The sequence below is a fragment of the Oncorhynchus nerka genome, linkage group LG13 (genome assembly GCF_034236695.1).
Source record: "Oncorhynchus nerka isolate Pitt River linkage group LG13, Oner_Uvic_2.0, whole genome shotgun sequence".
Classification (NCBI taxonomy): Eukaryota; Metazoa; Chordata; class Actinopteri; order Salmoniformes; family Salmonidae; genus Oncorhynchus; species Oncorhynchus nerka.
This window is the reverse complement of record NC_088408.1, coordinates 67,633,317-67,658,782: the sequence shown is the minus strand read 5'-3', so window position 1 is coordinate 67,658,782 and position 25,466 is coordinate 67,633,317. Positions and strand designations below refer to the sequence as shown.

General features: G+C 43.0%; 2 protein-coding genes across 7 annotated transcripts in view; both read left to right on the top strand.

Moving 5' to 3' along the window:
- The window catches only part of LOC115139964 (adhesion G-protein coupled receptor D1), a 45,293-nt gene extending 44,029 nt beyond the window's left edge, over positions 1-1,264 (top strand). For both annotated transcript variants that reach the window (XM_029677891.2, XM_029677890.2), the window contains 4 exons: positions 50-176; positions 295-336; positions 465-557; positions 665-1,264. In XM_029677891.2, the coding sequence (XP_029533751.1) occupies positions 50-176; positions 295-336; positions 465-557; positions 665-760 (358 nt within the window). In that variant the 3' untranslated portion in view covers positions 761-1,264. The remainder of the gene's footprint in view (positions 1-49; positions 177-294; positions 337-464; positions 558-664) is intronic.
- Positions 1,265-2,649: 1,385 nt separating this feature from the next.
- On the top strand, positions 2,650-25,233 carry ulk1a (unc-51 like autophagy activating kinase 1a). Of its 5 annotated transcripts, none has more exons than XM_029677888.2 (27): positions 2,650-3,226; positions 3,344-3,436; positions 3,524-3,565; positions 10,717-10,749; positions 10,874-10,910; positions 12,185-12,358; positions 12,677-12,750; positions 12,856-12,957; positions 14,126-14,184; positions 16,785-16,867; positions 18,222-18,272; positions 18,470-18,561; positions 18,722-18,854; positions 19,023-19,083; positions 19,258-19,344; positions 19,701-19,826; positions 19,948-20,078; positions 20,165-20,235; positions 20,348-20,481; positions 20,627-20,742; positions 21,085-21,210; positions 21,384-21,544; positions 21,669-21,853; positions 21,983-22,101; positions 22,865-23,022; positions 23,269-23,404; positions 23,532-25,233. In XM_029677888.2, exons 1-27 carry the CDS (start codon positions 3,137-3,139, stop codon positions 23,588-23,590), a joined length of 2,733 nt encoding a protein of 910 aa, XP_029533748.1. In that variant the 5' UTR covers positions 2,650-3,136; the 3' UTR covers positions 23,591-25,233. The 5 variants fall into 5 exon arrangements, with proteins under 5 accessions (XP_029533748.1, XP_029533747.1, XP_029533745.1 ...); XM_029677887.2 differs by having other exon boundaries at positions 19,924-20,078; positions 21,387-21,544; XM_029677885.2 differs by having other exon boundaries at positions 19,924-20,078.
- Positions 25,234-25,466: the final 233 nt, after the last annotated feature.

Here is a 25,466-nt window from a genome sequence, read left to right as displayed (position 1 = left end):
ACTATAGAATGCTGACATTTAGTGTTTCTGTGTCTCTCTGTGTGTATAGGCTGACTGCAAAGGCAGTGGCTGTGCTCCTTCCTATTCTGGGCATCTCCTGGATCTTTGGGGTACTGGCCATCAACGATCACGCACTGATGTTCCAGTACATGTTTGCTGTTTTCAACTCATTACAGGTAAGTAGCGTACTGTAAATGTGCCATTATGCAATCTAATACATTTCATAAAATATCTTTAACGATAGCCTTTATTTACAGTAATTGAATACAATCATGTGGATTTTTCTCTCTAAAGGGATTCTTTATCTTCCTGTTCCATTGCCTTCTCAACTCTGAGGTAAGGCACCACCCCTCATGTTGTTATAGTGTTGATATAGTTTGTTTTGTTTCTAATATGTCTGGGGAGGTTTATGAAACATTGCATCTGTTATTGGTCCTACTCATGGTTGTGCTGTTTTGCGGTAGGTCAGAGCTGCCTTTAAGCACAAAACCAAGGTGTGGTCTCTAACCAGCAGCTCCATTCGCAACATCAATGTGAAACCCTTCAATTCTGACGTTGTGAGTACCAAGATAGAGGTGTCTAATTGGCTAAGAAGAAAGAAGTGAATTCAATTTATAACTTTGAACGTGAGATCAAGTGTGTGCTCTCCTTTTTCTCTTTTTAGATGAATGGAAACAGGGGAGGGGCGAGCCCCACAAAGATGAACACATGGGACAAAAGCACCAACTCAGCCAATCGGATCGACCTCTCTGCTGTCTAAAACTGGAGGGCATCACTTCGAGTAAGGGCGGAAATAGGATGCCATGCCAACCAGGGGTTGACTAGTGTAGATTCATTGACAGACACTGGCTAAAGCATTGTGCTGTTGTGCACTGTTATATGTGATGTATGACTCAGAAGGAAAAGATAAGGGGGTATGCTGTGGTTCAGCTGCATAGTCAGGATGTTCTGACCCCTATACACAATGACAGTGAGTATCCATTCTTACAGGCATCTCTGAGCTTAGCTTCCATAGCCCACAGCCTCCCACTCCCTTACTCCTCCACTATACAATGATTTGATGTAATGCTGTAACCCCAAATGGAACATAATGTAATATCCCCCTGATGACAAACAGACTCAGACTGTGCCTTTCTCTTATAAAAGACAGCTGGCCAGACCCATTTAGAGAAGGGAATTCTGAGGGGACCCATGGTTAGGGAACAGAGTGAGATTATATTGGCTGTTAACCTTGAGGATTTAAAGCATGCCATTAACTGTTTTTTTTTTAAATTAATGATCCATTTGACCAGAGGCTATCCAATGTTTTGCATTGGTATATTTTGTGATATGTAAACATAGTGTAGCTTTTACTTTTTTGAGTGTTATAGTTACTTTCGGTATGTATTATGGTTATGACAAAGAGGCTAATAGCTGCCTGGTAATCGGTTACTTCTGGTTCAGAATAGTTGGCTCCTGGCTGCATGGCACACTAAGCATTATGTGTTGAACCAATGAAAATAATAAATTACAATTATTTTCTGTTTGAAATATTTAATTTCCAGAAAGTGCAGAACATTAAATCTAGCCCCAAATAAATATGTGCCTTAGTGTAGGGATAGTTGATACAATAAATAATACTTTCACTAATGTAAAAAGTGTCATCAAATGAAGAAGACAAAAACACAGTTTAATGTATTTATTTATGGATTTTGTGATTCTTAAATTTTTTTGCAAAGTCACTCAAAATACTCACAATGTTTGATACCTGTCTCTCTTTTGATGTTTTCTTTGCTTGTTGTTTCTTCTTACGATGAAGATGAGTTGACAATGGTATTTCATCATGTACATCATGTCTCTGTAAAGCTGCAGTATTTCATGCTTTTTTGAAAAATAGAGAATTATTAATTGTGTTAGACACAATTCTGTGAATTTTTTTATCAGTGTTCCATTTAACTTTTCAAATTACGTAGATCGTTAGATGTTTTATGCTTTATCTTTGAGTAGAGGATACATAGTTATAGGCTAGCATATTCATGTCTTTCACAAACACAAAAGTGCGACTTTGAATTGAGCACAGCAAATTGTCTTTTGTTGAGTTTCACTGTGAGATTGGAGAGAAATGTCTGATGAGATGTTGATGGTTCTGACACTGTACCAACACTTAGTCTCCTACAATAGGATTTGCTGTATGAAATCATTTAAAAACACCTCCCATGACTTGTCTTTTTTCAGTATTTCAGAACAGACCATCATCTTATGGCCTGTCTTTTGCTTGTTTTCTAAGGTACTTTCTGTGTTCAAGTTTGTTGAATAAAAAGACAAACATGAAAACGTATTGTATGTAATTCCTCTCTCAACAGACCCCAGTATCCTTCCTACTGTATGTTAAAATGAATAAAAAGAATACCGTCTCACCTGCGCTATCTATTGGAAGTATTGAAACTGCAGTAGGCCTAAGAAGTGGCAATGCTAAAATAAAGAAAAGGATGTGGTAGACAAGGCATTATTTCATGTGTGAAAATGACATATACACATACACTGATATTGCGTTGCGTTAGGTTAAGCAACCTGTGGCCATGATGATTAGACAAGTTATTATTGCGCGCCAGTGGCACTCATGTTTATGACTAGGTGAACACTGCTACAACTCCTGTTGCGCATGCTCACACCCAGGGATATGAATAACTACAGTGGGATCGTTTGTTCGTGATAGGTGAAGACTCGCAACAAATGTAACCAGTATAGCCTACAGTGTCTGTATAAAGGTTACTTATCTGTATGTGTAAAGAAAACGTACGTTTTGAGAATTCATATAGACTACTTTAGAGCTTATATCCAACTAACGACGGGAAATTGACTTCTCTTTTGTAAACAGTTTTCAGTCTGTTCTATATGAGATCTGTCATTTTGCTTTTTATATAAAGGCATAATGGTGACAACAACTTCTAATATAGGATATTGATATTTTAAATGAAACCGTCATGATTCAAGAAGTGTTCGGGTTTTTAATCGGGGAGAGACTTGAAGGATCTAGACACCTTTCTTGCTGTCTGGAGTTGAACGGTGGCGACTTCCACATTGTTCCGGTGGTAACCTCAACATCCTGATTCCACCTGGATATACACAGCACCTGTTGTTATTATTATTGAACAGTATGGAGACTATTGGGAAATTCGAGTTCAACAGGAAAGACCTGATTGGACATGGTGCCTTTGCCGTGGTGTTCAAAGGGAGACATAAGGAGGTAATTTGTATGCTATTATACATATGTTATAACCAGGGTGAGATAAGTCCTATATACATTTTGTATTGAGAGATTGTATAACCGTTCATCTTCTGTCTTTCCCTTTGCCTTTTTCAGAGGCATGACATGGAAGTAGCTGTGAAATGTATTAACAAGAAGAACTTGGCAAAATCCCATTCCCTGTTAGGAAAAGAGATAAAAATATTAAAGGTAATAATTTGACGACGAAACTTTATGCAATTATTGTAAATCCAGACCTAGACAAATGAACCATTCAATTGTTGTTCCCCTACACAGGAACTGAAACATGAGAATATCGTTGGACTACTTGACTTCCAGGTATGCGTCGATTTTCAACATCGTTATGTATTATTGACACACATGGAGCCTACCTGTACATGTCGGTATCATCACACACTGTTCTAGTTCTACACAATAAGCTGACTAACAGCTTTTCCTAAACCTGCTGTCACATGCGCAATTGTTGACATTCGATGTGCAGAACATTGCATCTCATTCGCTCATACTCTGTTGATAGGCGTGTGTGTATGTTATTAAGAACTGATATAGATAACACGTAGGGTACTAGGGGGTAACTAGCCCCCTGAAGTAGCTGCCCCCCCCCCCCCCTGTAATTCACATAAAGACCACAAGATGTCACCAAGTTTAAAAAATATATACAATTAGGAAAGCCTTAAGATAAATAATCTACCTGTTTAGAGAGAAACATTTATTTACTTTTTAAATATTAATATGTCGGATGAGTGTGTTGGGGCAACCTTACTACCAGATCGTCTGAGGTAAAATACATTATAAAAGATAACGTAACTTAATTGCCGTTGTAAATGTTTCCACTAGTGGCTGATAGCTTTACAGTTAATGTTACTTTATAGCCTTTTAGCTATTTTACACAGCATTTTATGTCATACTGCTGGATCGCTAGCTACGTTTTTAAGAGGGAGCTTTTAAATTAGCATCTCTCCCCATTTTCAGTCACAGGTGGAATTACTGTAGGTGTGAGCAGTGCAGTCGGTGGGCTAGTGAGTTGTGCTCCAATTTTACTGGGGATAGCTTTTTTTGTGGCCTACGTACAGATTAGAATCATGCAATAGCAGAGCATAAGAGAGTTGCCACATCAATGTTACACTCCAATGTTATTTAATGTTATATTCTATTCCAATATTATATTAAAAACAGCTTTTGAAAACTTTTTGCTCCTGAATGTCATTTTAAAGACTGCTGGGATTAAAAATCCTGCATTGTTCAAATAATATTTAGTGCAATTGTACATAATGGATTGTATGGAAAAGGAACAACAAAGAACAAAGGAAATGAATGTGCAGGTGAGTTAAGAGGGACTACATCAAATCTCCTCATAGTGCAGATATTAATGGCCATATGTGCAACACCCCCTCCCCCCCACCATATTTTAATAATTACAATTAGACAACTAAAGACATTTCTAAATAAAACTGATTAAATGGATTTTAACACACTTGTGTGAAACCCTATGCCATAATCTTCTACTCGGGTAACTGGCACCCCCAATTACCCCGGGACTTTAAAAAAGCCCCTTTTCTAAAAACAACATTTCATGAAATAACAAAAAAAAGTCTAATGTAGCCATTTATTTCCCTTTATAGTTTAGTCGCCTTAGCATGACCTTGATCCACATACCATTTCTTTCAAAACGTTGCTTTTTGTGTCAGCAATTAGAAATGGTTCTTAGGGGGGTTCGTTACCCCCTCGTACCCTACGTCCACACACTACAAGATCCAGAGAGTACTTTTGGCTTAGAGCAGGGCTGTTCAACTCTTACCCTGCAACGTGTGTAACGGCATTCAGAGGTGGAAGAAGGATCGGACCAAAGCGCAGCGTGGTAAGTGTTCATGATGATTTATTCAAAACGAACTGAACACTGAAATACAAAACAATAAACGATGTGAACAAAACGAAAACCGAAACAGTATCGTGTGGCTCAAATACTCACACGCAAACAAACACCCACAAACCAAAAGTGCCCAGGCTACATAAGTATGATTCTCAATCAGGGACAACGATTGACAGCTGCTTCTGATTGAGAACCATACTAAGCCGAACTCAAAACCCCAACATAGAAAAACAAACAGACTGCCCACCCGAACTCACACCCTGACCATACTAAAACAAAGAATAAAATAACAGAACTATGGTCAGAACGTGACAACGTGGTTTTGCGTTGGTGGAAGAAGGAGTAGACCAAAGCGCAGCGTGGAACGTGTTCATGATGCCTTTAATAAACTGAACACTGAATACAAACGAACAAAAGAATAAAGGAAAACCGAAACAGTCCCGTATGGTGAAAACACTGAAATGGAAAATAATCACCCACAACTCAAAATGGGAAAACAGGTATGGCTCTCAGAGACAACGATAGACAGCTGCCTCTGATTGAGAACCATACCAGGCCAAACAAATAGAAAAAGAAAACCTAGACCTACAACATAGAATACCCACCCGCATCACACCCTGACCAAACTAAAAATAGAAACATACAGTGACAGTACCCCCCCTCCAAAGGTGCGGACTCCGGCCGCAAAATCTAAACTCATAGGGGAGGGTCTGGGTGGTCATCTGTCCGCGGTGGCGGCTCTGGCGCAGGACATGGACCCCACTCCACCATAGTCTTGGCCCACTTAAGTGGCGCCTTTGGAGCAGCGACCCACGCCGCCGACCTCGGACTGGGGACCCTTGCAGCGGGCCCCGAATAGACGGGAGACTCCGGCAGCGCCGGAGTGAAGGGCGGCTCCGGCAGCTCCTGACTGACGGGCGGCTCCGGCAGCTCCGGACAGGAGGAAGGCTCTGGAAGCTCCGGACAGGAGAGAGCACCTGGAGGGAGGAGACGGAGAGATAGCCTGGTGCGTGGGGCTGCCACAGGAGGCCTGGTGCGTGGAGGAGTCACCGGATGGACCGGACCATGGAGGTGCACTGGAGGTCTCGAGCACCGAGCCTGCACAACCTGTCCTGGCTGGATACCCCCTGTAGCCCGGCAAGCATGGCAGGGTGGAACAGACCACACTGGGCTGTGCTGGCGAACCGGGGACACCGTGCGTAGGGCTGGTGCCATATAACTTGGGCCGAGGAGACGCACTGGTGACCAGATGCGCTGAGCCGGCTTCATTCCTCCTGGCTCGATGCCCACTCTAGCCCGGCCGATACGAGGAGCTGCGATGTAGCGTATCGGGCTATGCGTGAACGCTGGGGACACCGTGCACCTCACCGCATAACACCGTGCCTGCCCGGTCAACCTCTCGCCCCAGTAAGCACTGGGAGTTGGCTCAGGTCTCCTACCTGACTTAGCCACACTCCCCCGTGTGCCCCCCCCCCCCCCAAGACATTTTTGGGGCTGCCTCTCGGGCTTCCTTGCCAGCCGTGTTAACTCATACTGTCTCCGCTCAGTCTTAGCTACCTCCAAATCCTCCTGCGGACGGCGATACTCCCCAGCCTGTGCCCAGGGTCCCTTGCCTTCCAGTATCTCCTCCCATGTCCATTTCTCCAGATAGCTCTGCTGCTCCTCATCACGCTGCTTGGTCCTTTGGTGGTGGGTAGGTCTGTAACGACCGTTGGTGGAAGAAAGTGAGGACCAAGATGCAGCGTGGTACGTGTTCATCATTATTTTAATAAACTGAACACTGAATACAAAATAACAAAAGAATAAAGGAAAACCGAAACAGTCCCGTATGGTGAAAACACTGAAATGGAAAACAATCACCCACAACTCAAAATGGGAAAACAGGCTACCTAAGTATGGCTCTCAATCAGAGACAACAACAGACAGCTGCCTCTAATTGAGAACCATACCAGGCCAAACACATAGAAAAAGAAAACCTAGACCTACAACATAGAATACCCACCCGCATCACACCCTGACCAAACTAAAAATAGAAACAAACAATGCAATCTACGGTCAGGGCGTGACAGTGGTTCCCCAACTGGAGGCCAGTGGGCCAATTTGTCCTCCCATGTTTCCTGAGCAAAAATAATTCTAATAATAATAATGATTCATTGTTGGATATGAAAGACTGTAAAAACACCAGGAAATCAGCTCCAAGTGATTTTAATTTTGGAAATCTGTTCCCAAGTATTCTCATGCATAATAGAGAGATACATGTGATCATATACAAATGTAAACAAGGTTTGAAATGATTGTTTTAGTCAAATATGATATATGTTTAGGCTTTTTGCAGTCAATTTGCAGTCTACAAATTAGTATTATTATATATAATACACTGCTCAAAAAAATAAAGGGAACACTAAAATAACACATCCTAGATCTGAATGAATGAAATATTCTTATTAAATACTTTTTTCTTTACATAGTTGAATGTGCTGACAACAAAATCACACAAAAGTTATCAATGGAAATCAAATTTATCAACCCATGGAGGTCTGGATTTGGAGTCACACTCAAAACTCCTGGACAGTCTGTGGATGGAGCGAGACATGATGTCCCAGATGTGCTCAATTGGATTCAGGTCTGGGGAACGGGCGGGCCAGTCCATAGCATCAATGCCTTCCTCTTGCAGGAACTGCTGACACACTCCAGCCACATGAGGTCTAGCATTGTCTTGCATTAGGAGGAACCCAGGGCCAACTGCAAAAGCATATGGTCTCACAAGGGGTCTGAGGATCTTTTCTCGGTACCTAATGGCAGTCAGGCTACCTCTGGCGAGCACATGGAGGGCTGTGCGGCCCCCCAAAGAAATGCCACCCCACACCATGACTGACCCACTGCCAAACCGGTCATGCTGGAGGATGTTGCAGGCAGCAGAACGTTCTCCACGGCGTCTCCAGACTCTGTCACGTCTGTCACATGTGCTGAGTGTGAACCTGCTTTCACCTGTGAAGAGCACAGGGCGCCAGTGGCGAATTTGCCAATCTTGGTGTTCTCTGGCAAATGCCAAACGTCCTGCACGGTGTTGGGCTGTAAGCACAACCCCCACTTGTGGACATCAGGCCCTCATACCACCCTCATGGAGTCTGTTTCTGACCGTTTGAGCAGATGCATGCACATTTATGGCCTGCTGGAGGTCATTTTGCAGGGCTCTGGCAGTGCTCCTCCTGCTCCTCCTTGCACAAAGGCGGAGGTAGCGGTCCTGCTGCTGGGTTGTTGCCCTCCTATGGCCTCCTCCACGTCTCCTGATGTACTGGCCTGTCTCCTGGTAGCGCCTCCATACTCTGGACACCGCTGACAGACACAGCAAACCTTCTTGCCACAGCTCGCATTGATGTGCCATCCTGGATGAGCTGCACTACCTGAGCCACTTGTGTGGGTTGTAGACTCCATCTCATGCTACCACTAGAGTGAAAGCACCGCCAGCATTCAAAAGTGACCAAAACATCAGCCAGGAAGCATAGGAACTGAGAAGTGGTCTGTGGTCACCACCTGCAGAACCACTCCTTTATTGGGGGTGTCTTGCTAATTGCCTATAATTTCCACCTGTTGTCTATTCCATTTGCACAACTGCATGTGAAATTTATTGTCAATCAGTGTTGCTTCCTAAGTCGACAGTTTTATTTCACAGAAGTGTGATTGACTTGGAGTTACATTGTGTTGTTTAAGTGTTCCCTTTATTTTTTGGAGCAGTGTATATTTATTCTTGGACATAAAATATTGTAAAAACACCAGGAAATCCTCTCCAAGTGATTTTCCTTTTGGAAATCTGTTCCCAAGTATTCCCACGCATTATAGAGAGAAGGGATATACAAATGTAAGCAAAGTTTGAAATATTGTATCTGTTTGGGCTTCTTGCAGTCAATTTGCAATCTACAAATGATTTGTAATTATGTTCCGCCCCCGACCATCCACTGAAGAAAAAATCTTCCCACGGCTGAATCTAGTTGATGATCCCTGCCCTACGAGGTCCAGAGCCTGATGGTTTTCTGTTCTACCTGATAATTAATTGCACACACCTTGTTTCCCAGGTCTAAATCAGTCCCTGATTAGAGGGGAACATTGAAAAAACACAGTGGGACTGGCTTTGAGGTCCAGAGTTGAGTTTGAGGGGCCTAGAGGTTTCTGTAAAAAATATTCCCATGTGAAGCAGAAGAACAACTTTCACGTGTAGACCAGTTTATGGCTGAGTGCTACAGTACCGTACAGTAGGTAAGACTTTCTTGTCCCAAGTGGCAGCTGGCCTTAGAAGAAGAGCTGTTGCTGAAGCCAGCTGTTGGACCAGAACAATCAATCTATAGATGTCTTTACTAGCCAATCCAATCCCAGTAAATGGGAGACATCTAATCTGATACATTGTTATAACATATCCGTTACTGTCAGTTGGCATCTGGTTAATGAATAAACTTATCAAATTTGCGTGTAGGTGAGTATCTCAATGTTCCCATCTCAGGTATTGTATGGGGCTTCAGCTGCAGCTGTATTTGTCTGTCCTCCCTTAAAGGCCCTATGTGGTTGTAAAATGATCCCGTCACCAGACAGACATTAGATGGTTTGCTGATCTGTTTGGGTTCACTGGTCTTAAACAGATGGCAGGGTGCAGTCGGCCTGCACGCTAAATAATGGCTTAAGACAACAGACAAGGAGCTCAGTCAGCAGAAATCTCCCCAGGAACAGTCTTCAGCAACTTAATGAGTAGTGATCATTAATGACCTGACACCTGCTAGGTGATATGGAGACATGAAAGGAAGGGCTTTTGTCCTACTGTAATGTCGCTAGCTGTCATGTAATGTATCTAACATTTACTCAGCCCATTTTTATCTCAGTTCCATTTTGTTTGGGTGACATTTGATTGATACAATGTATTGTATCTCTAAATGGGACCAATTGCTGAGTAACTGAGCAATATTTGTTTAAATATTAAAAGACCCACTGGGCACACACTGGTTGAATCAACGTTGTTTCCATGTCATTTCAATGAAATTACGTTGAAACATCATGGAATAGATGTTGAATTGATGTCTGTACCCAGTGGGGATAAAGGATACTGGTTTCTACTAAAACCTTTTAAATTCAAGTGGAACCTGAATCCACTTCTTCACTCCCCTCCCAGTCACACCCTTATAATCCATTCAATAGCAGTCAGCTTGGACTGACAGCCTAACCCTCTCACCTTCCTTGCTGCCAGCTCAACCCTGCATGATCGGCCAAATGGGAGCCAGCCCACTCTAAATTATGAAGTGGTGTCGTTTGTTTCTTATGGGATAGTCTCTACATTTATGCATTATTCAAACCTACTACATGTGCCCATCCCACTTGGGACTGTAGTGCATATCTAATTTAAAACAACCGTGGATGGAATTAATTTGCCTTGGGGGAAAATGAACAGAACAAAAGTAATAATTATATATTGCAAAGGCTGTAGGTTTTTTTCCCCTTGTTGTCGGGGTAAATGTATTTTGAACATACACAGTTTTAGTCAATATTTGCGATCTTAAAAATCTATATGGATATATTATGTCACCTCAATCAATGATTTTTATGTTTTCTCCAACAGGAAATGGCTGGGTGTGTGTATCTGGTCATGGAGGTAAGATGAAGTCTGGTTTGCTTTATGTATAGGCTACTGTATACAGTATGTGGATTAATAGTGGTTGTAGAAAGAAACAATTCAATTATATCTAATGAAATGTTCCATTATTTTCTGCTCCCAGTACTGCAATGGAGGAGATTTGGCAGAATACCTCCACTGTGAGTATACTGTCACCTCACAATCAGAGCTTTGACAAATGTGTCTCTCCTCTTAACTCATGTTTGAATTTCAAAAGGAATTGAAACATCTTAACATCTTAAGCATTCTAGCACCTTCGTTGTGATTGTACTGTAGGGGTTTCAGGTGCCTGTATTAATACCCATTTGTATTGCTTAGAGTGAAGAACCAAACACCATTGGCTAGTGTGAAACAGGGTCAAACGAAGACCAACCTAACAAAGATTTGGTTGCAGGTTATTGTGATAAGCTATTGTTGTTATAGTAATACAATCTGCCAGAGACTTTGTTGAGGACTTCGTTGCGGCTTTTGTTGAGTACTTGTAATCATTTTATTTTGAAAGATCATGAAAAGTAGACCCATAATCATCTTTGGGAAAAACAATGTGACATATAATTTAGATGTGGGTTACATGCTGACACAATGCCTAGGCCTGTATAACAAATACTTGGCCCAAATTAAGCCCAACATAGAGAACTAGATTTCTTTGTGATTAACACATAAATGAATGTTTCCCTACACTCACTGAAGAAACACAAGGCCACTGAAAATATCTCTCCTTCACACACAGACCTAGAGTAACATAACAATATTGAGCAATGAATATACCTCCCTATTTTGCCTGCTCTCTCATAGCCAAAATGGTCAATAATCGTCCCACTGACACCATCATAAATCAACAGAATAAAACATTCTCTCCTCTCATACTCTTAGCAGAATATCAACGGACAATCTCCTCCTTCTATTACACTCTCTCCCCTTCAGAAACAGTGACTAGACCGAGGGCATACAGATGTCTCATTGACTAAATTTACCATGTGTGCGTAGGTCGATGAGTCTATTTAAAGATCGAAGGCCTGTTGTGGCCTGATTTTGCTTTCGTGCAAGCTGTCTTGTTTTGTAGACAAGACATTTGCCTGCATCTCCTGTGCCTGCTTGTCCTTGCCATTAGGTTGGCACATCCAACGCCCAGACACGCCTTGCAAGGCTCCTGTAGTACCAACATGACCTCATCCATCTGTCGCTGACTTATCTCCTCTCCTAGGGTGGAAAAACACAGAGGCTAAAAATACAGCCGAGGTGCTTGAGGGATTATGGTGTCAGTTAGTTATTCCTGTCCTTTACACATTTTGGAAGAAGTTCCTACAGCTAGCTATATATTCGTAACCGTACTACTGTCAGATCTCATGACCCTTGTCCTAATAACTTTATTTCCCATGTATGTTCTCCTGTTTGGCCTCTGACGTGACTGCAGCTAAGGCTACTCTGAGTGAGGACACCATCCGGATCTTCCTTCAGCAGATAGCTGGGGCCATGAAGGTGCTGAAAGAAAAGGGCATCCTCCACAGAGACCTCAAACCTCAGAACATCCTCCTCTGTCACCCCGAGGGACGCAAGTCCAGCCCTAACAACACCTGCATCAAGATAGGTTTGTGTTTTGGGATGTTTTGGGTAATATACTGTACATTAAGTACACAAAAGAGAAGCTGGACAGTTTTTGCTGCAGGGTGTGGTTGGGAACTGATTTGTTTGTTGATCAATGTCGGTTAGTTGTCATATTGCCACTTAAAGGATACAGCTACCCTAGTCTCTTAAATCATTCACTTGGAAAGAGTCCATCATTTAGCCTCCAGTTTTCCCTTCTGAAAGAAAGAAACATTTCTCATTGTGGGTTTAGAGAATGAAAATAAGTGAAAACATGTGTTTTGAGATGTGTTTTTGGCTGATGATTTTGCCCTCTCTCCAGCTGATTTTGGCTTTGCACGTCACCTCCAGTGTAACACTATGGCAGCCACTCTGTGTGGCTCCCCAATGTATATGGTGAGAAACTCCTATTGCCCATACACGTACACATCCTAACCCACCTTATGGTCAAATACTGTACATGTGACCCTAACCCACTGTGCTGTGTCTGTCTGTGCTCAGGCCCCGGAGGTGATCATGTCCCAGAACTATGATGCCAAGGCCGACCTGTGGAGCATAGGAACCATAGTGTACCAGTGTTTAACTGGGAAAGCTCCCTTTCAGGTGAGTGATAAACACACACTCTCACAATTTTAGGAAACAAGAATGTTAGGAAACGTATAGTTTTCTTTATAGTTACATGACTTACTCATGCTAATCTAAAATGTTTTCTAAAACCTAAGAAACTTCTAATAGGTCTTTTACGATTTCTAATGCCTTTCGGAACAGGCTGACTACCGTGGTTCATGTGACCATAGATCATATGAAAGACAGCTGTTCGCATAAAGTACGAGAACACATCACGAGCCTGTGATAAACAGCATGTTCACACACACACAGCACACTGTGTGCCTCTCTGTGTGTTCCCCTGCTGTTATGTTACCCCTGGGGGTCTGAACAGTGTGTCCACTTGTTCCGAAAGATCCCTGTTTACAAACAGCCAAGCTGCCAGGCGGATGAGGAAATGGCTGAGACCAGGGTAAACATTGTTTCACAACAGCCAGGGCAGGCAGGGGGTTTATCACCCTACCATCTAGGAGGCCACTCTATGCGGTGGACTGTGGCATATGTGGTGTAGGGTTGATTGATGCTGTGCTGAATCATGTTTTGAGAGAGTTCTAGAGAGCTGTCAGCAAGTTTGCCAAGCGAGAATAGTTTGACTTATGTTCATATTTCCTTGAAAGGCTAAGTGATCTGCCTGTTTATTAGGAAGTCACAATGATTTAGCTTTAGGTTGAAGCTGTCTGAAATTCGAAGATTTGAACCTTTGTACTTGGTATAGGGCTATTCCTGCATTAAATTATTTGAATAGCAATTACCCAGAGAGAAGCATGCCAGCACAGGCCAGTGAGTTCAGAGCAGACAGGGTCAGTGGCAGGGTGATCATGTGATGGTGTAGTGTTCACTTAGACTGTCCATGTCACCTGGTTTTAGTTGACAAGTCCTAAACATCCAGAGTACAATCAACCACAAAAGAGAACTAATAAAATGACAACTTGTATGTCCTCTGACCCGAAGTGTAAAATCACAGTTGATTTCTTAAAGGCAATTTTCTTTATTGCAAATTGTTTTTCATTCATCATTTCATTTTGCGGCAAAGCGTTAAACGTTTCATAAATAAAGTGATTGCATGTGATTGTAAGTGAACAGGTAGGTGTGTATTCCAGCTGTAACAGACAGTTACAGACAGGATGTGTGTGTGTGTGTCCTGTGTTGTGTGTTTGTCATGCAGGCCAGTAGCCCCCAGGAGCTGCGTCTCTTCTATGAGAGAAACAGGGACCTCCAGCCCAGGTTAGTAGTGAGACCTGCAGGCCTCTGCTCTGAGAGTCGAAACACACACACACACACACAGGATTAGGTGTGAGGATAGCATAAACAGGCAGATCTGTCTTATGTGTCTAATCAGCTTACTGGCAGATTACTTTAGGTAACCCTATAATGTCCAGTCACCTCCAAAATGATTGGCCCCCTTGATAAAGATGAGCAAAAAAGACTGTATAAAATAAATAATTCAAACACCGAGCTATATTGTAAGCTCGGCTCTCAGACCACCATCTGTGGGGGATGCACAGTCCAAACGTACACCTCGCCAACATTCCCAACCAACGCGACTCGGAGAACATGTCCTCTATTCAAGTATTGACAGTTGGAGAAATTGCTTGAGCCACACTGAGAATCCGTAAAGTATGGAAGACAATGGTCCAATATGCTGGGGCGGCAGGGTAGCCTAGTGGTTAGAGCGTTTGCCTAGTAACTGGAAGGTTGCAAGTTCAAACCCCTGAGCTGACAAGGTACAAATCTGTCATTCTGCCCCTGAACAGACAGTTAACCCACTGTTCCTAGGCTGTCATTGAAAATAAGAATTTGTTCTTAACTGCCTAGTTAAATAAAGGTTCAAATAAAAAAAATGCTAGAACACTGTTGTACGTGTACATGTTTTGGACTCTGATAGGCGCTTAATACAATTTCTCAGAGAAAGAGATTTTATTTAACACTTGTTTTTTTATATGTTTTTTTATAGATGTCAACATTATTGCAACACCTAAAGATTCTTATACACTCAAGTTTCACGTTTTATTCGGCACATACACAAGTACAGTGAAATGCATTTCTTGCATGCAGTTATCAGTATCAGTGGTTCTATTTCTAAAAAGTCAAGTAGAACAAAAACACACAAGAGATAGAAAGAAGAACACGACAACGTAAGTAAGCTACATACAGGATCAGTTCCAGGGTCAGTGCCAAAAGCATATTTACAATGAGCAGGGATACTGAAGATACTGAAGAGATAGAGTTAGATGTGTATAGGGGGAAGGTGACTATGCATCAGGATATATGGTAAACAGAGTAGCAGAAGCGAATATGATGATTTTATGTGAGTGTGTGTACTTGTGTGTAGAGTCAGTATGAATGTGTGTGGGTGGGAAAATGAAGTGTGTGTAGAGTGTGCATAGAGTGAATGTGCATAGAGTCAGTCCGGTACCGCTTACCATGTGGAAGCAGAGAGAACAGTCTATGGTTTGGGTGGCTGGAGTCTAATGATTTTCCGGGCCTTCCTTTCACACCGCCTGATATAGAGGTCCTGGGTGGCAGGGAGCTCGGCCCTAGTAATTTACTGGGCTGTCCGCTCCATCCTCTGTAGTGCCATGCGATTGACGTCGGTGTGGTTGCCATACTAAGCAGTGATGCAACCGGTCAAGATGCTCTTGATGGTGCAGCTGTAGAATTGTGTATCTCTTATTCAGGGTCACAAATATTATCCCCCTATCCATCCCCTTTGAAGTGCAAAACAGCCATATGCATTTGTTATATTTTATTATTTTACTTTGTGAGCTTGTGTATTTGTGTCACTCAGGGGAATACCAGTTTAGTAGAACTCTGTCTCTGATAAAGCCTGTGATAAGGATGTGGATGTTTGTGTGGGTTACTTGGTTTAGTATTTGCTTTTCACTATTTATAACAGCTGTTAGCTGCCTGCTACTGCACCGCTATCACTTTCCACATGACCCAGATATATCACACACACACACACACACACACACACACACACACACACACACCACGGCTCCCCTTCCAAAAAAAGATTGCGTTCAGAGTGCAGTCTAACTGCAGTATGCTGCAAATACTGCGTCCAAAATACCACAGTCGACTGCAGTTACTGCACTTTCACTGCAGTTTCAAAACGGCAACCTTTTATTGTAAGGGTCAGGGTGTCAAAATTCCCCGAGTCACTCAAACATAAACACAGGCACACGGCCACACTCAGTCAGTATCATACCCCACAGTCTTGCTCTTAGTGCTAGGAAAACACAACCACACACCACATTACAGCTCAGGGTGTCATAACAACCTGATACATTACTTAGTAAGGGATAATCAATGAGGGCTATGCGTTCTGTGGAAAATAATGCATGACGTGGAAGGTGTGTTCCACGACACGTTAGAAACTGGGTGGTTCGAGCCCTGAATGCTGATTGGCTGACAGCGTTAGTATGTCAAACCGTATACTACGGGTACGACAAACCATTTATTTTTACTGCTTTGATTACATTGGTAACCAGTTTATTATAGCAATAAGGCATTTCAGGGGTTTGTGGTATATGGCCAGCATAGCACGGCTAAGGGCTGTATCCAGGCACTCCGCATTGCGTCGTGGTTAAGAACAGCCCTTAGCCGTGGTATATTGGCCATATACCACAACCCCCGGGCCTTATTGCTATTATAAACTATCTCAAAACATAATCTTATAAATAGTCAATACACACAAACACAAAACAGTCCAATGTGTGATATTATTCTGTGTCCTTGTTGAACACGCAGCTTGTTTTGTCTTAAGGTCATTAAAGATATATGTTTTCAAAGTGAAACCTGTAAACCTGTGTTTCTCCCAGCATTCCACGGGAGACGTCAGTCCACCTGAGACACCTGCTCCTGGGCCTGCTGCAAAGGAACCATAAGGAGCGCATGGACTTTGGTTAGCCTCACTCACTCTCTCACTCACTAACATTTGCACTGCTGTCTCAATCAATCAAATGTATTTATAAAGCCCTTTTTATGTCAGCCGATGTCACAAAGTGCTGTACAGAAACCCAGCCTGAAACCCCAAACGGCAAGCAATGCAGATGTAGAAGCACGGTTGCTAGGAAAAACTCCATAGAAAGGCCAGAACCTAGGAAGAACCTAGAGAGGAACCAGGCTCTGAGGGGTGGCCAGTTCTCTTCTGGCTGTACCTGGTGGAGATTATAACAGAACACGGCCAAGATGTCATAATAATCACAGTGGTTGTCGAGGGTGCAACAGGTCAGCACCTCAGGAGTAAATGTCAGTTGGCTTTTCATAGCCGAGCATTCAGAGTTAGAGACAGCAGGTGCGGTAGAGAGACAGAGTCGAAAACAGCACATCCGGTGAACAGGTCAGGGTTCCATAGCCGCAGGCAGAACAGTCGAAACTGGAGCAGCAGCATGACCAGGTGGACTGGGGACAACAAGGAGTCATCAGGCCAGGTAGTCCTGAGGCATGGTCCTAGGGCTCTGGTCCTCCGAGAGAAGAGAGAAAGAAAGACAGAGGAGAAAGAGAGAAACGAGAACGAATTAGAGGGAGCATACTGAAATTCACACAGGACACCGGCTAAAACAGGAGAAATACTCCAGTTCTTTTGTGTTTCTTCCATTTGTGAATAATCGCACCAACTGTTGTCACCTTCTCACCAAGCTGATTGGCGATGTTCTTGTAGTCCATTCCAGCCTTGTGTAGGTCTACAATCTTGTCCCTGACATCCTTGGAGAGCTCTTTGATCTTGGCCATGGTGGAGAGTTTGGAATCTGATTGATTGATTTCTTCTGTGGACAGGTGTCTTTTACACAGGTAACAAACTGAGATTAGGAGCACTCCCTTTAACAGTGTGCTCCTAATCTTAGCTCGTTACCTGTACAAAAGACACATGGGAGCCAGAAATCTTTCTGATTGAGGGGGTCAAATACTTATTTCCCTCATTAAAATGCAAATCAATTTATAAAATTTTTGACATGCGTTTCTCTGGATTTTTTTGTTGTTATTCTGTCTCTCACTGTTCAAATAAACCTACCATTCAAATGATAGACTGATCATTTCTTTGTCAGTGGGCAAATGTACAAAATCAGCAGGGGATCAAATCATTTTCCCCCTCACTGTAAACTATTGCAGCATAAATACTGGAGGCTGAGAGAGGAGGGGTTGGGAGACACTGTGGCCCTGTCTGATGTGATGCCTTTTTCACTGGAATGGAACTGTAATCAGTCCTCGCAATGTCAGTCTTATTTCAATTTATTTGACATTGTTTACCCACACAGATGAGTTTTTCCATCACTCTTTCCTGGAGTCAAGTTCATCCACAAAGAAATGTGAGTATCCCTATAGGCCATACAGGCAAATTGCTCTGTGGATTGGAACTGCATTTTAGACAGGTGTGAATTATTAATGAGTTCTAATGTACAACTCAAGTTATTTAGTACCGAAATAAAGAGTACCAAAGCCATGGCATGCCCCCAGTATGAGGTTGGGATTAGTACCACAGTGACCGTGTCCTTCATCATTCCAGCCTCTCCGGTGCCCATGCCCTCCTTCCCCAGCTCTGGGTCTGCCAGCTCCTCTAGCAGCTCCTCCACCTTTCACCTGGCCTCCTCCCCTCAAGTGAGTCCCCCCTCCTCTCTGGGGAGTGATAACGATGATGAATAGGATTTATATAGCACTTTTCCAAGTGCTCAGCCCAATGCTTTATAATGTGAAGGGGAAATGATCTGCTACCAATACCAGTCACCTAGGGTCTAATATTAGATATTTTCCCCTTCAGCATTCCGATGCGGTGCTGCAGAGACTCCAGCCCAAGGCCGAGCCCACCCCTTCCCGGTACACAGCCCTCCACTACAGCAGGAACACCTCCTCTGAGATGGATGACTTTGTCATGGTGCCTGCCCAGTTCCCCAGTAAGACACCCTATCTATCGCTGTCTGTCTGTCTGTCTGTCTGTCTGTCTCTCTCTCTTTGTCTCTCTAGCTCTGACTTTACCAGCATTGTGTTCTTGATATGGGTTTGATTAATGCTGTAAACGCATGTGACTGATATGTCCCTGGATCCTGTTTTGTTACCACCAGGTGAGATCACATGTGACATGGGAGATGGGTCACCTGTCCAGGGCAGCATGTTGTACAGTGGGTAAGTTGGGCACCGGAGAATGATATAACCCTGTTGTATTTAATATCAGGAAATGTATAGTCCTACTGTAGAAATCTGTACAATGGAGATGGTTATGAGAGGTCCTTATAGCAGCAAGTAGATAGTGGGTAACACTGACTGACTCTGTCCTGTACCTTTGTCTTGATGATAAAGGAGCTCTCTGCTGGCTGCTGCGGTACTTGGGAGTCTAGGCAGGACACCACCCCCCTCTTCACCCCTTTGCCCCCCTAATCCTGTTAGGTAAGAGCAGGGCTGACTGAGGGGGACAGATGGGGAGTAAACCTGGCTATTAGAAGTTTCACAGCATTTGTCCATCTCACCCTCATTTAATGTGACCAGACTTTAGTATAAAGCACACTCCTGTTTAACTGATAGGTATCAAATAATAACATCCTTTAGTGTTTGTCATACTACAAACATTGTGGGAGAATGGACCTGTCCTAACTTATAGATACAAATCTATGAGGGAACAAGTATTGTTTTTACAGGCATTTACTGTGTTTGTTTCCCTTCAACCCCCCGCTGTGTTCAATCCTACAAAATCACTGAGGTGTACTCATCCTTTTCCTCTCACCCCTCCCTTTTTGTCTGTGCAGCAGGCCTGCAGAGTTCAATGGGAGTAACTACAGCCAGTCTGTACCCATTCCTGTCCCAACACAGATCCACAACTACCAGCGCATAGAACAAAACCTACACCCCGCTGGCCTGCATGGCTCAACCAGGTACATATCTCTATACCTCTCACTCTCTCTGTGGGGCATTTCTTCCGTGGGGGTGTATTCTGGAAATTGTTGATGACACGTTACACATCTGTTTCAGGGCCACCCTTTGTTGTGTTGATAGGAGTAGTGGCAGTTCCCCAGGGAGTAGGAAGACTGGAGCCTCCCTTCTCCCATCAGGCCCCGGGGGGGCAGTGCTCAGCCACCGCAGGCTGTCAGCTGGAGGGGCCAAACCCTACCAGCCCTCTCCACAAGGTACAGTAGGAATCCCCTCAGACCTCCATTACTGCATTACTACAATACTCACTGTAACATGTGCTTCTTCACTTCTCTTCCCACAGTGGGCACTATCCCAGAGACCCCAGAGCAGACTGGCCTCTTCAGCACCTGGACAGGACAACAGAGCCCTCAGGTCATCCACTAAACAATGTCACATTTAGTGGTCTCTTCTGCAAGCTCAAGAGTAAAGTAGTTACTCTGTAATACAACATTCTCATGTTGTTATTTTCCTGATTCCTGCTTAGGCCACGCCTCCACATGAATTCCCCCGGCCCACCAGCTTTGAGGATTTGCCCATCATTCCCACCCGAACACGGACAGTATCAGACTTGAGCCACATCAGCAGGGCCACAGGGAAGAGGAAGGGCCCCTTCAAAAGGTTAAAACCAGCTCTACAGATACTGGCTATCTGATATCCATAAGTGTGGTAGTGGGCTCTATCTTAAGGTATGATTGATTAATGATTAAACGTGTCTGCTGACGCCCTCTGAAGGTATCTGTGTGTGTGTGTGTCCTATCTCTAGGTCTCTGAGTGCAGGCCGTCTGTCTGACATGATGCTAAAGGCTGCTTTTGGAGCTCAGCTGCTGGATGGAGGAAGTAACGAGAGCCTTCCCACTGAGAGGTCCATGGACACCACAGGTACCAGGGCACCATGGGCAAACCAAGGGGATTGGATTTTGAGCTGTGGAAAAATATATTGTTTGTTTCTAATTGTGTAAGCCTGTTATTGCCCTTGGGTTAGACGTTATGTAATTGTGCCACTGCCCACTCTTTTCATATATTAGGTAGGGTCTTAATCTATCCTGGACCAGCCTTATCTATAACCCATGTGAGGCTTGACAAGAAAAGTAAATGTTTTATAATGTTCCTGACTGCAAGTCAGTGGGTATATGACCATACATTTGCATTGGAGGTCTATGATCAATGTCCATGACATTTCAGCCAGTAGACACCATTTCCCCCCCTGATGTGTCCCTACAGCTCCAACTAGTGGTGCTCTGAGGGTTGCAGGAACCTCAGCCTCAGGCAGTCCCACCTCAGTCGTGTTCACTGAGGGATCTCCATCCAGAGGAAATGCCCCACCAAATCCCACCAGGACGTTCTCAGGTACATAGGGATCTTCAACTACCTTAGAAGTTCTCATAGTAGATCAGTATAGTCTGATTAGACATTCAGAATTCCAGCATGGTATCAGGGTCTATGCAATGGGATGTGCAGAGGGAGAAATGCTTTGAATCCTATTAAATACAAAAAAATACAAATTTGATATTTCCTCTTAGCAGTGGGTTCCCCCAGCTATGTCAGCCCATCCTGGTCAATCAGCAGAGGAACCCATAGAGATGTACCTAACTACCAGCATATTACCCACCCCATGACAGCCAGCCCAGACAGGGCCATAGATTTTGACCCTCCAGAGCTCCCAGAGGAGACACTGATGGGGGTAAACACATAAACACTCCTTTATAATATATTAGATCTCTGTACATGAATGGATTCATCAGTTTGCACATTGCCAGAAACTAGACTGTTGACAAAATGCAATCCTTTCTGGCTCTCCTTCACAGCAGTGGCATACGGACGGCCTGAGAAACCTGCGCTTCACTCTTGCCTTTGTCCACTGTGTCATGGAGATAGCCAGTTCTAAAGACACTGGGCTTGAGAGTGAGACCAGTGAGGACGCTCCTGATGTGTCTTTCCTGCAGCAAAGCCTGGTGGCTGATCAGATCAGTCTTCTAAGTCGGGAGTGGGGGTGAGGGGATGCATTTTTCTGTTATTGATTCCCTGAGCTTTAAATTGGACCAATTATTTTTTAAATCACAGCGTAATGATGTATTCTTTGTGTAAGTTAACATTTGTACTCACAATGTGTTTATCGCAGCTATGCAGAGCAGTTGGTGCTGTACATGAAGGCTGCAGAATATCTTTCGTCTGCATTACACACTGCTATGGAGGACATCGGAGAAGGCAGACTGTTCCCCTCCTCTACAGTCAAGCAAGGTGAGACATGGGACCATATGTTCCTCTTCTCATTGATGTGTGCAAAAAAAATGGCCATTAAATCCTGTTAATCCCGAGAGTTTCGATTTCCCCGCGGCCCGTGGAAATTTAATCAGCATAATTTTAAAAATCCCCATCAAAATCGGTCAGTTTAAGCAAGAGATATCTGTTTTTTTTTGCATTGGATGCGTCTCAATCCAACGCATCTGCAGATGTTGCACTTCCACATCTGCAGAGCTAGATGATCGGTCTTCTCACGAAAACGTCTGTAGCATTCGAACGGTTTGGCCTACAGACTATTGGAAAGATGAGACTCTCACGATCACGATGGTGTTTCTCTGTTTTATTCTACGACCCCCACAAGCGTCTTGGGATTCTTTTGAAATCGGTACAGCCGATCTTCCAACTTCTGTCTGTAGTGTCCGAACAATTTGGGCTACACACCTTCTGTGGAAAGGTGAGTCTCTCCCGAACACGTCCATGTCAGTTGTTTTTCTCTAGGACGCCCACAAGCCTCACAAGACTCGTCTGAAGGTCCCCTGGTACCAGTTTTTATGGAGATAGTTTAGTGCCAAAAATAAAGGGTTAATAAATACATGCCCCCCAAGAAATGTATCGTGTCCTAGAATTCTCAGATAAAGGACAGACACCTCAGAACAAACTTCCTTTTGATTCCCCAGCTTTGACAGGGTTTAGACTGTAGGAGGCTAATGATCATGCTTTATAAAGTGTATTAAATGAAAGTCATTTCTCCTGTATGTAGTGATGAAGAAGATGAATGAGCTGTATAAGAGCAGTGTGACGTCCTGTCGGTCCCTCAACGCCCGCCTGCAGAGCTTCCTCCTCAACAAGCAGAGACTGATGGACCACATGAGCAACATCACTGCAGAGAAACTCATCTACAGTCACACCGTGACCATGGTAAGGCCTCCTCTCTCTCACTGCACAGTACTGTACATTTCGGTGCTCTCTATGTGCTCCCATTCTTTCTCTGTCTAGGAGTCTTCAGTATTGTGTAACATACTCATTGGACATGCATACTGTATGATATACGATGATAGAGTAAATATCATTTTATGACATTACTTTTACTGCAGTATTTATGATGTGGTTATAATATTGTAAGAGCAATGTTAATAGCTGAGTGTGTGTGTTGCTATTTTCCAGGTGCAGTCAGCAGCCCTAGATGAGATGTTCCACCGTGGCCAGGCGCCCATCCAGAGATACCATAAAGCCCTTCTGCTCATGGAGGGCTTGTCCCTTACCATCACAGAGCAGGCAGACATCGACAACATAAGTAAATGTAAGTAGCTTATAGATACACACGCGCACACACACACACGTGCCAACATGTGCACACACACACATCTATTTGAAGATATGAATTAGGAATGTCTCTCACTGTGTTTCTCCCTTTGTTTTGGTCTCAGGTAAACAGTGTATTGAGAGACGCCTCCTCTCTGCTCTGCAGACTGCACAGTGTGATTGAGCTTAAGGCTTTTGGACTATAGCTACAATATTATCTGAACCTCTGAGCTTGGTTAGAGCACCTCCAGACCTCTGATGTCCCTCTGATGTCCCTCTGTCCTATGTGAAGATGGAGCTCCTTGGACTGTTGACACACATAAGCACTTTGAACTGAACATGCTCAGTAACAAGGCCACTGATATGGCTGCTCTCAACCCACAGCCTAGCACTAAACATTTTTAGTACCAGAAGAGAGGAGAAGAAGAGTGGGTTTGGTTCTGTCGGACTCCACTCTGAGAGCAGTGTGTGTTGTGTTTCATGCTACAGTATGTTATGCCAGGCCAATAGTATGTTACTGTTAATCTACTGGATTTATCAGGCGTCACTGGACAAAATGATTATTTTCATCTCAAATTAGCTCATTTTACTTGAAATAGTTGTTTGAGAGTAAATAGATGTCTGAGAGTGTAATTTAATGTACAGAAGGTGGCACTCAATAATAGAAGGGAATTCGGTAAATATCTTTGGTACCAGCTGGTGTTATATTTAAAGATGCACTATGCAGAAATCGCTCCACCATTTCAGTTTATGGAATAAAAGAAGCAAGTATAGTCTAGAGAATCATTGTACCATTTAAACTGCTGTGAAATATATTTTCCATAACCCAAAATATTGTACTTTCAGCTGTTTGAGGCTGGTGTACAAAACCAAAAATAAAAGACACAAAAACGAAACTTAAGAACGGGCTGAATAGCGCACATAGAACAGATCTACTGCGTATTAGACTTGCTTTCAATGACAACGTCAGACAGATCTATAACACACATTTCTATGTGAATTTGGTCTTCGCCCAAAATGTTACAAATTGCAGCTTTAAACTGGAGGCAAAAATATGCATCATTTTCGGGAGTTGGAAAGTTGTGTAAGAGAAAGTGAAGACCAAGTATTGCCAATTTGTAGCAGATTATTTTTTTAAAGGATTACTGTCTTTTTTTAAACTCCTTTTAGCAATGTGTATGTTTTTGACAAGCCACTGTAGCACAAATACATTTATGATAGACTTATTCATAAACTGTTAGGAACTTGTCAGAGAATGTCATTACTGTATTGTCGAGATCTTAATCTTCTGTAAAGAGTGTCAAATTTCAAGCCACTCTTTCCCAGTGTTCCCAGCAAGATGGTCATTTTACTCAGCGAGCACCACATCGAGCTGCATGCTTTTGTCTGTTTTTGCACAAATATTAGTGAATGATCAGTAATGTATAGGCTTGTGGATGAGGCAAATAAATGGCTGAAATAGGTTCAACTTCAGTACAGAAAACCTGTCCTGTATTTTATATTTTTAGTAAGATTTTGTATAAATCTGGGGGGTTTGTTTTGTGTGGAGTGGTTGGTTTTAATATTTCGTTTTTTATGACTGCCTTGTGGCTATACATTTGAATGAACCTATTTCTGTTTTTACATTCAATGAAAATGGTATCAGCTTTCCGAATTACTTTTGACTAGGCACCTTTTGAATATTAAATTATAATTATATTGCAATTATATTGCAAAGTATTGTAATTATTTTGACTGTATGTTATTTTTGATCACCAAAACCGAGCTGCCAAAATCAGTTTCATATGAGAATATTGTGTAAGAATGATTAAAATATATGTTACATTATGTGGGATGTTTCTGTTGTCCTCTAGCCTACACACGCCAGCTGCTCCACAGAACATTTGAACAAATGCAGATCTACAGTATAGAGGAGGCATGTTTTGATGTGAGGCATTAGTAGGTAGAGATAGAGGTAAAATATACTATGATATTTTGAATAGTCATAGCTCATGACTAAGTATTATTGTGTGACTCATAGAAAGGTTTCACTCTTGGTTTTAGGGAATAAAGAATATAAA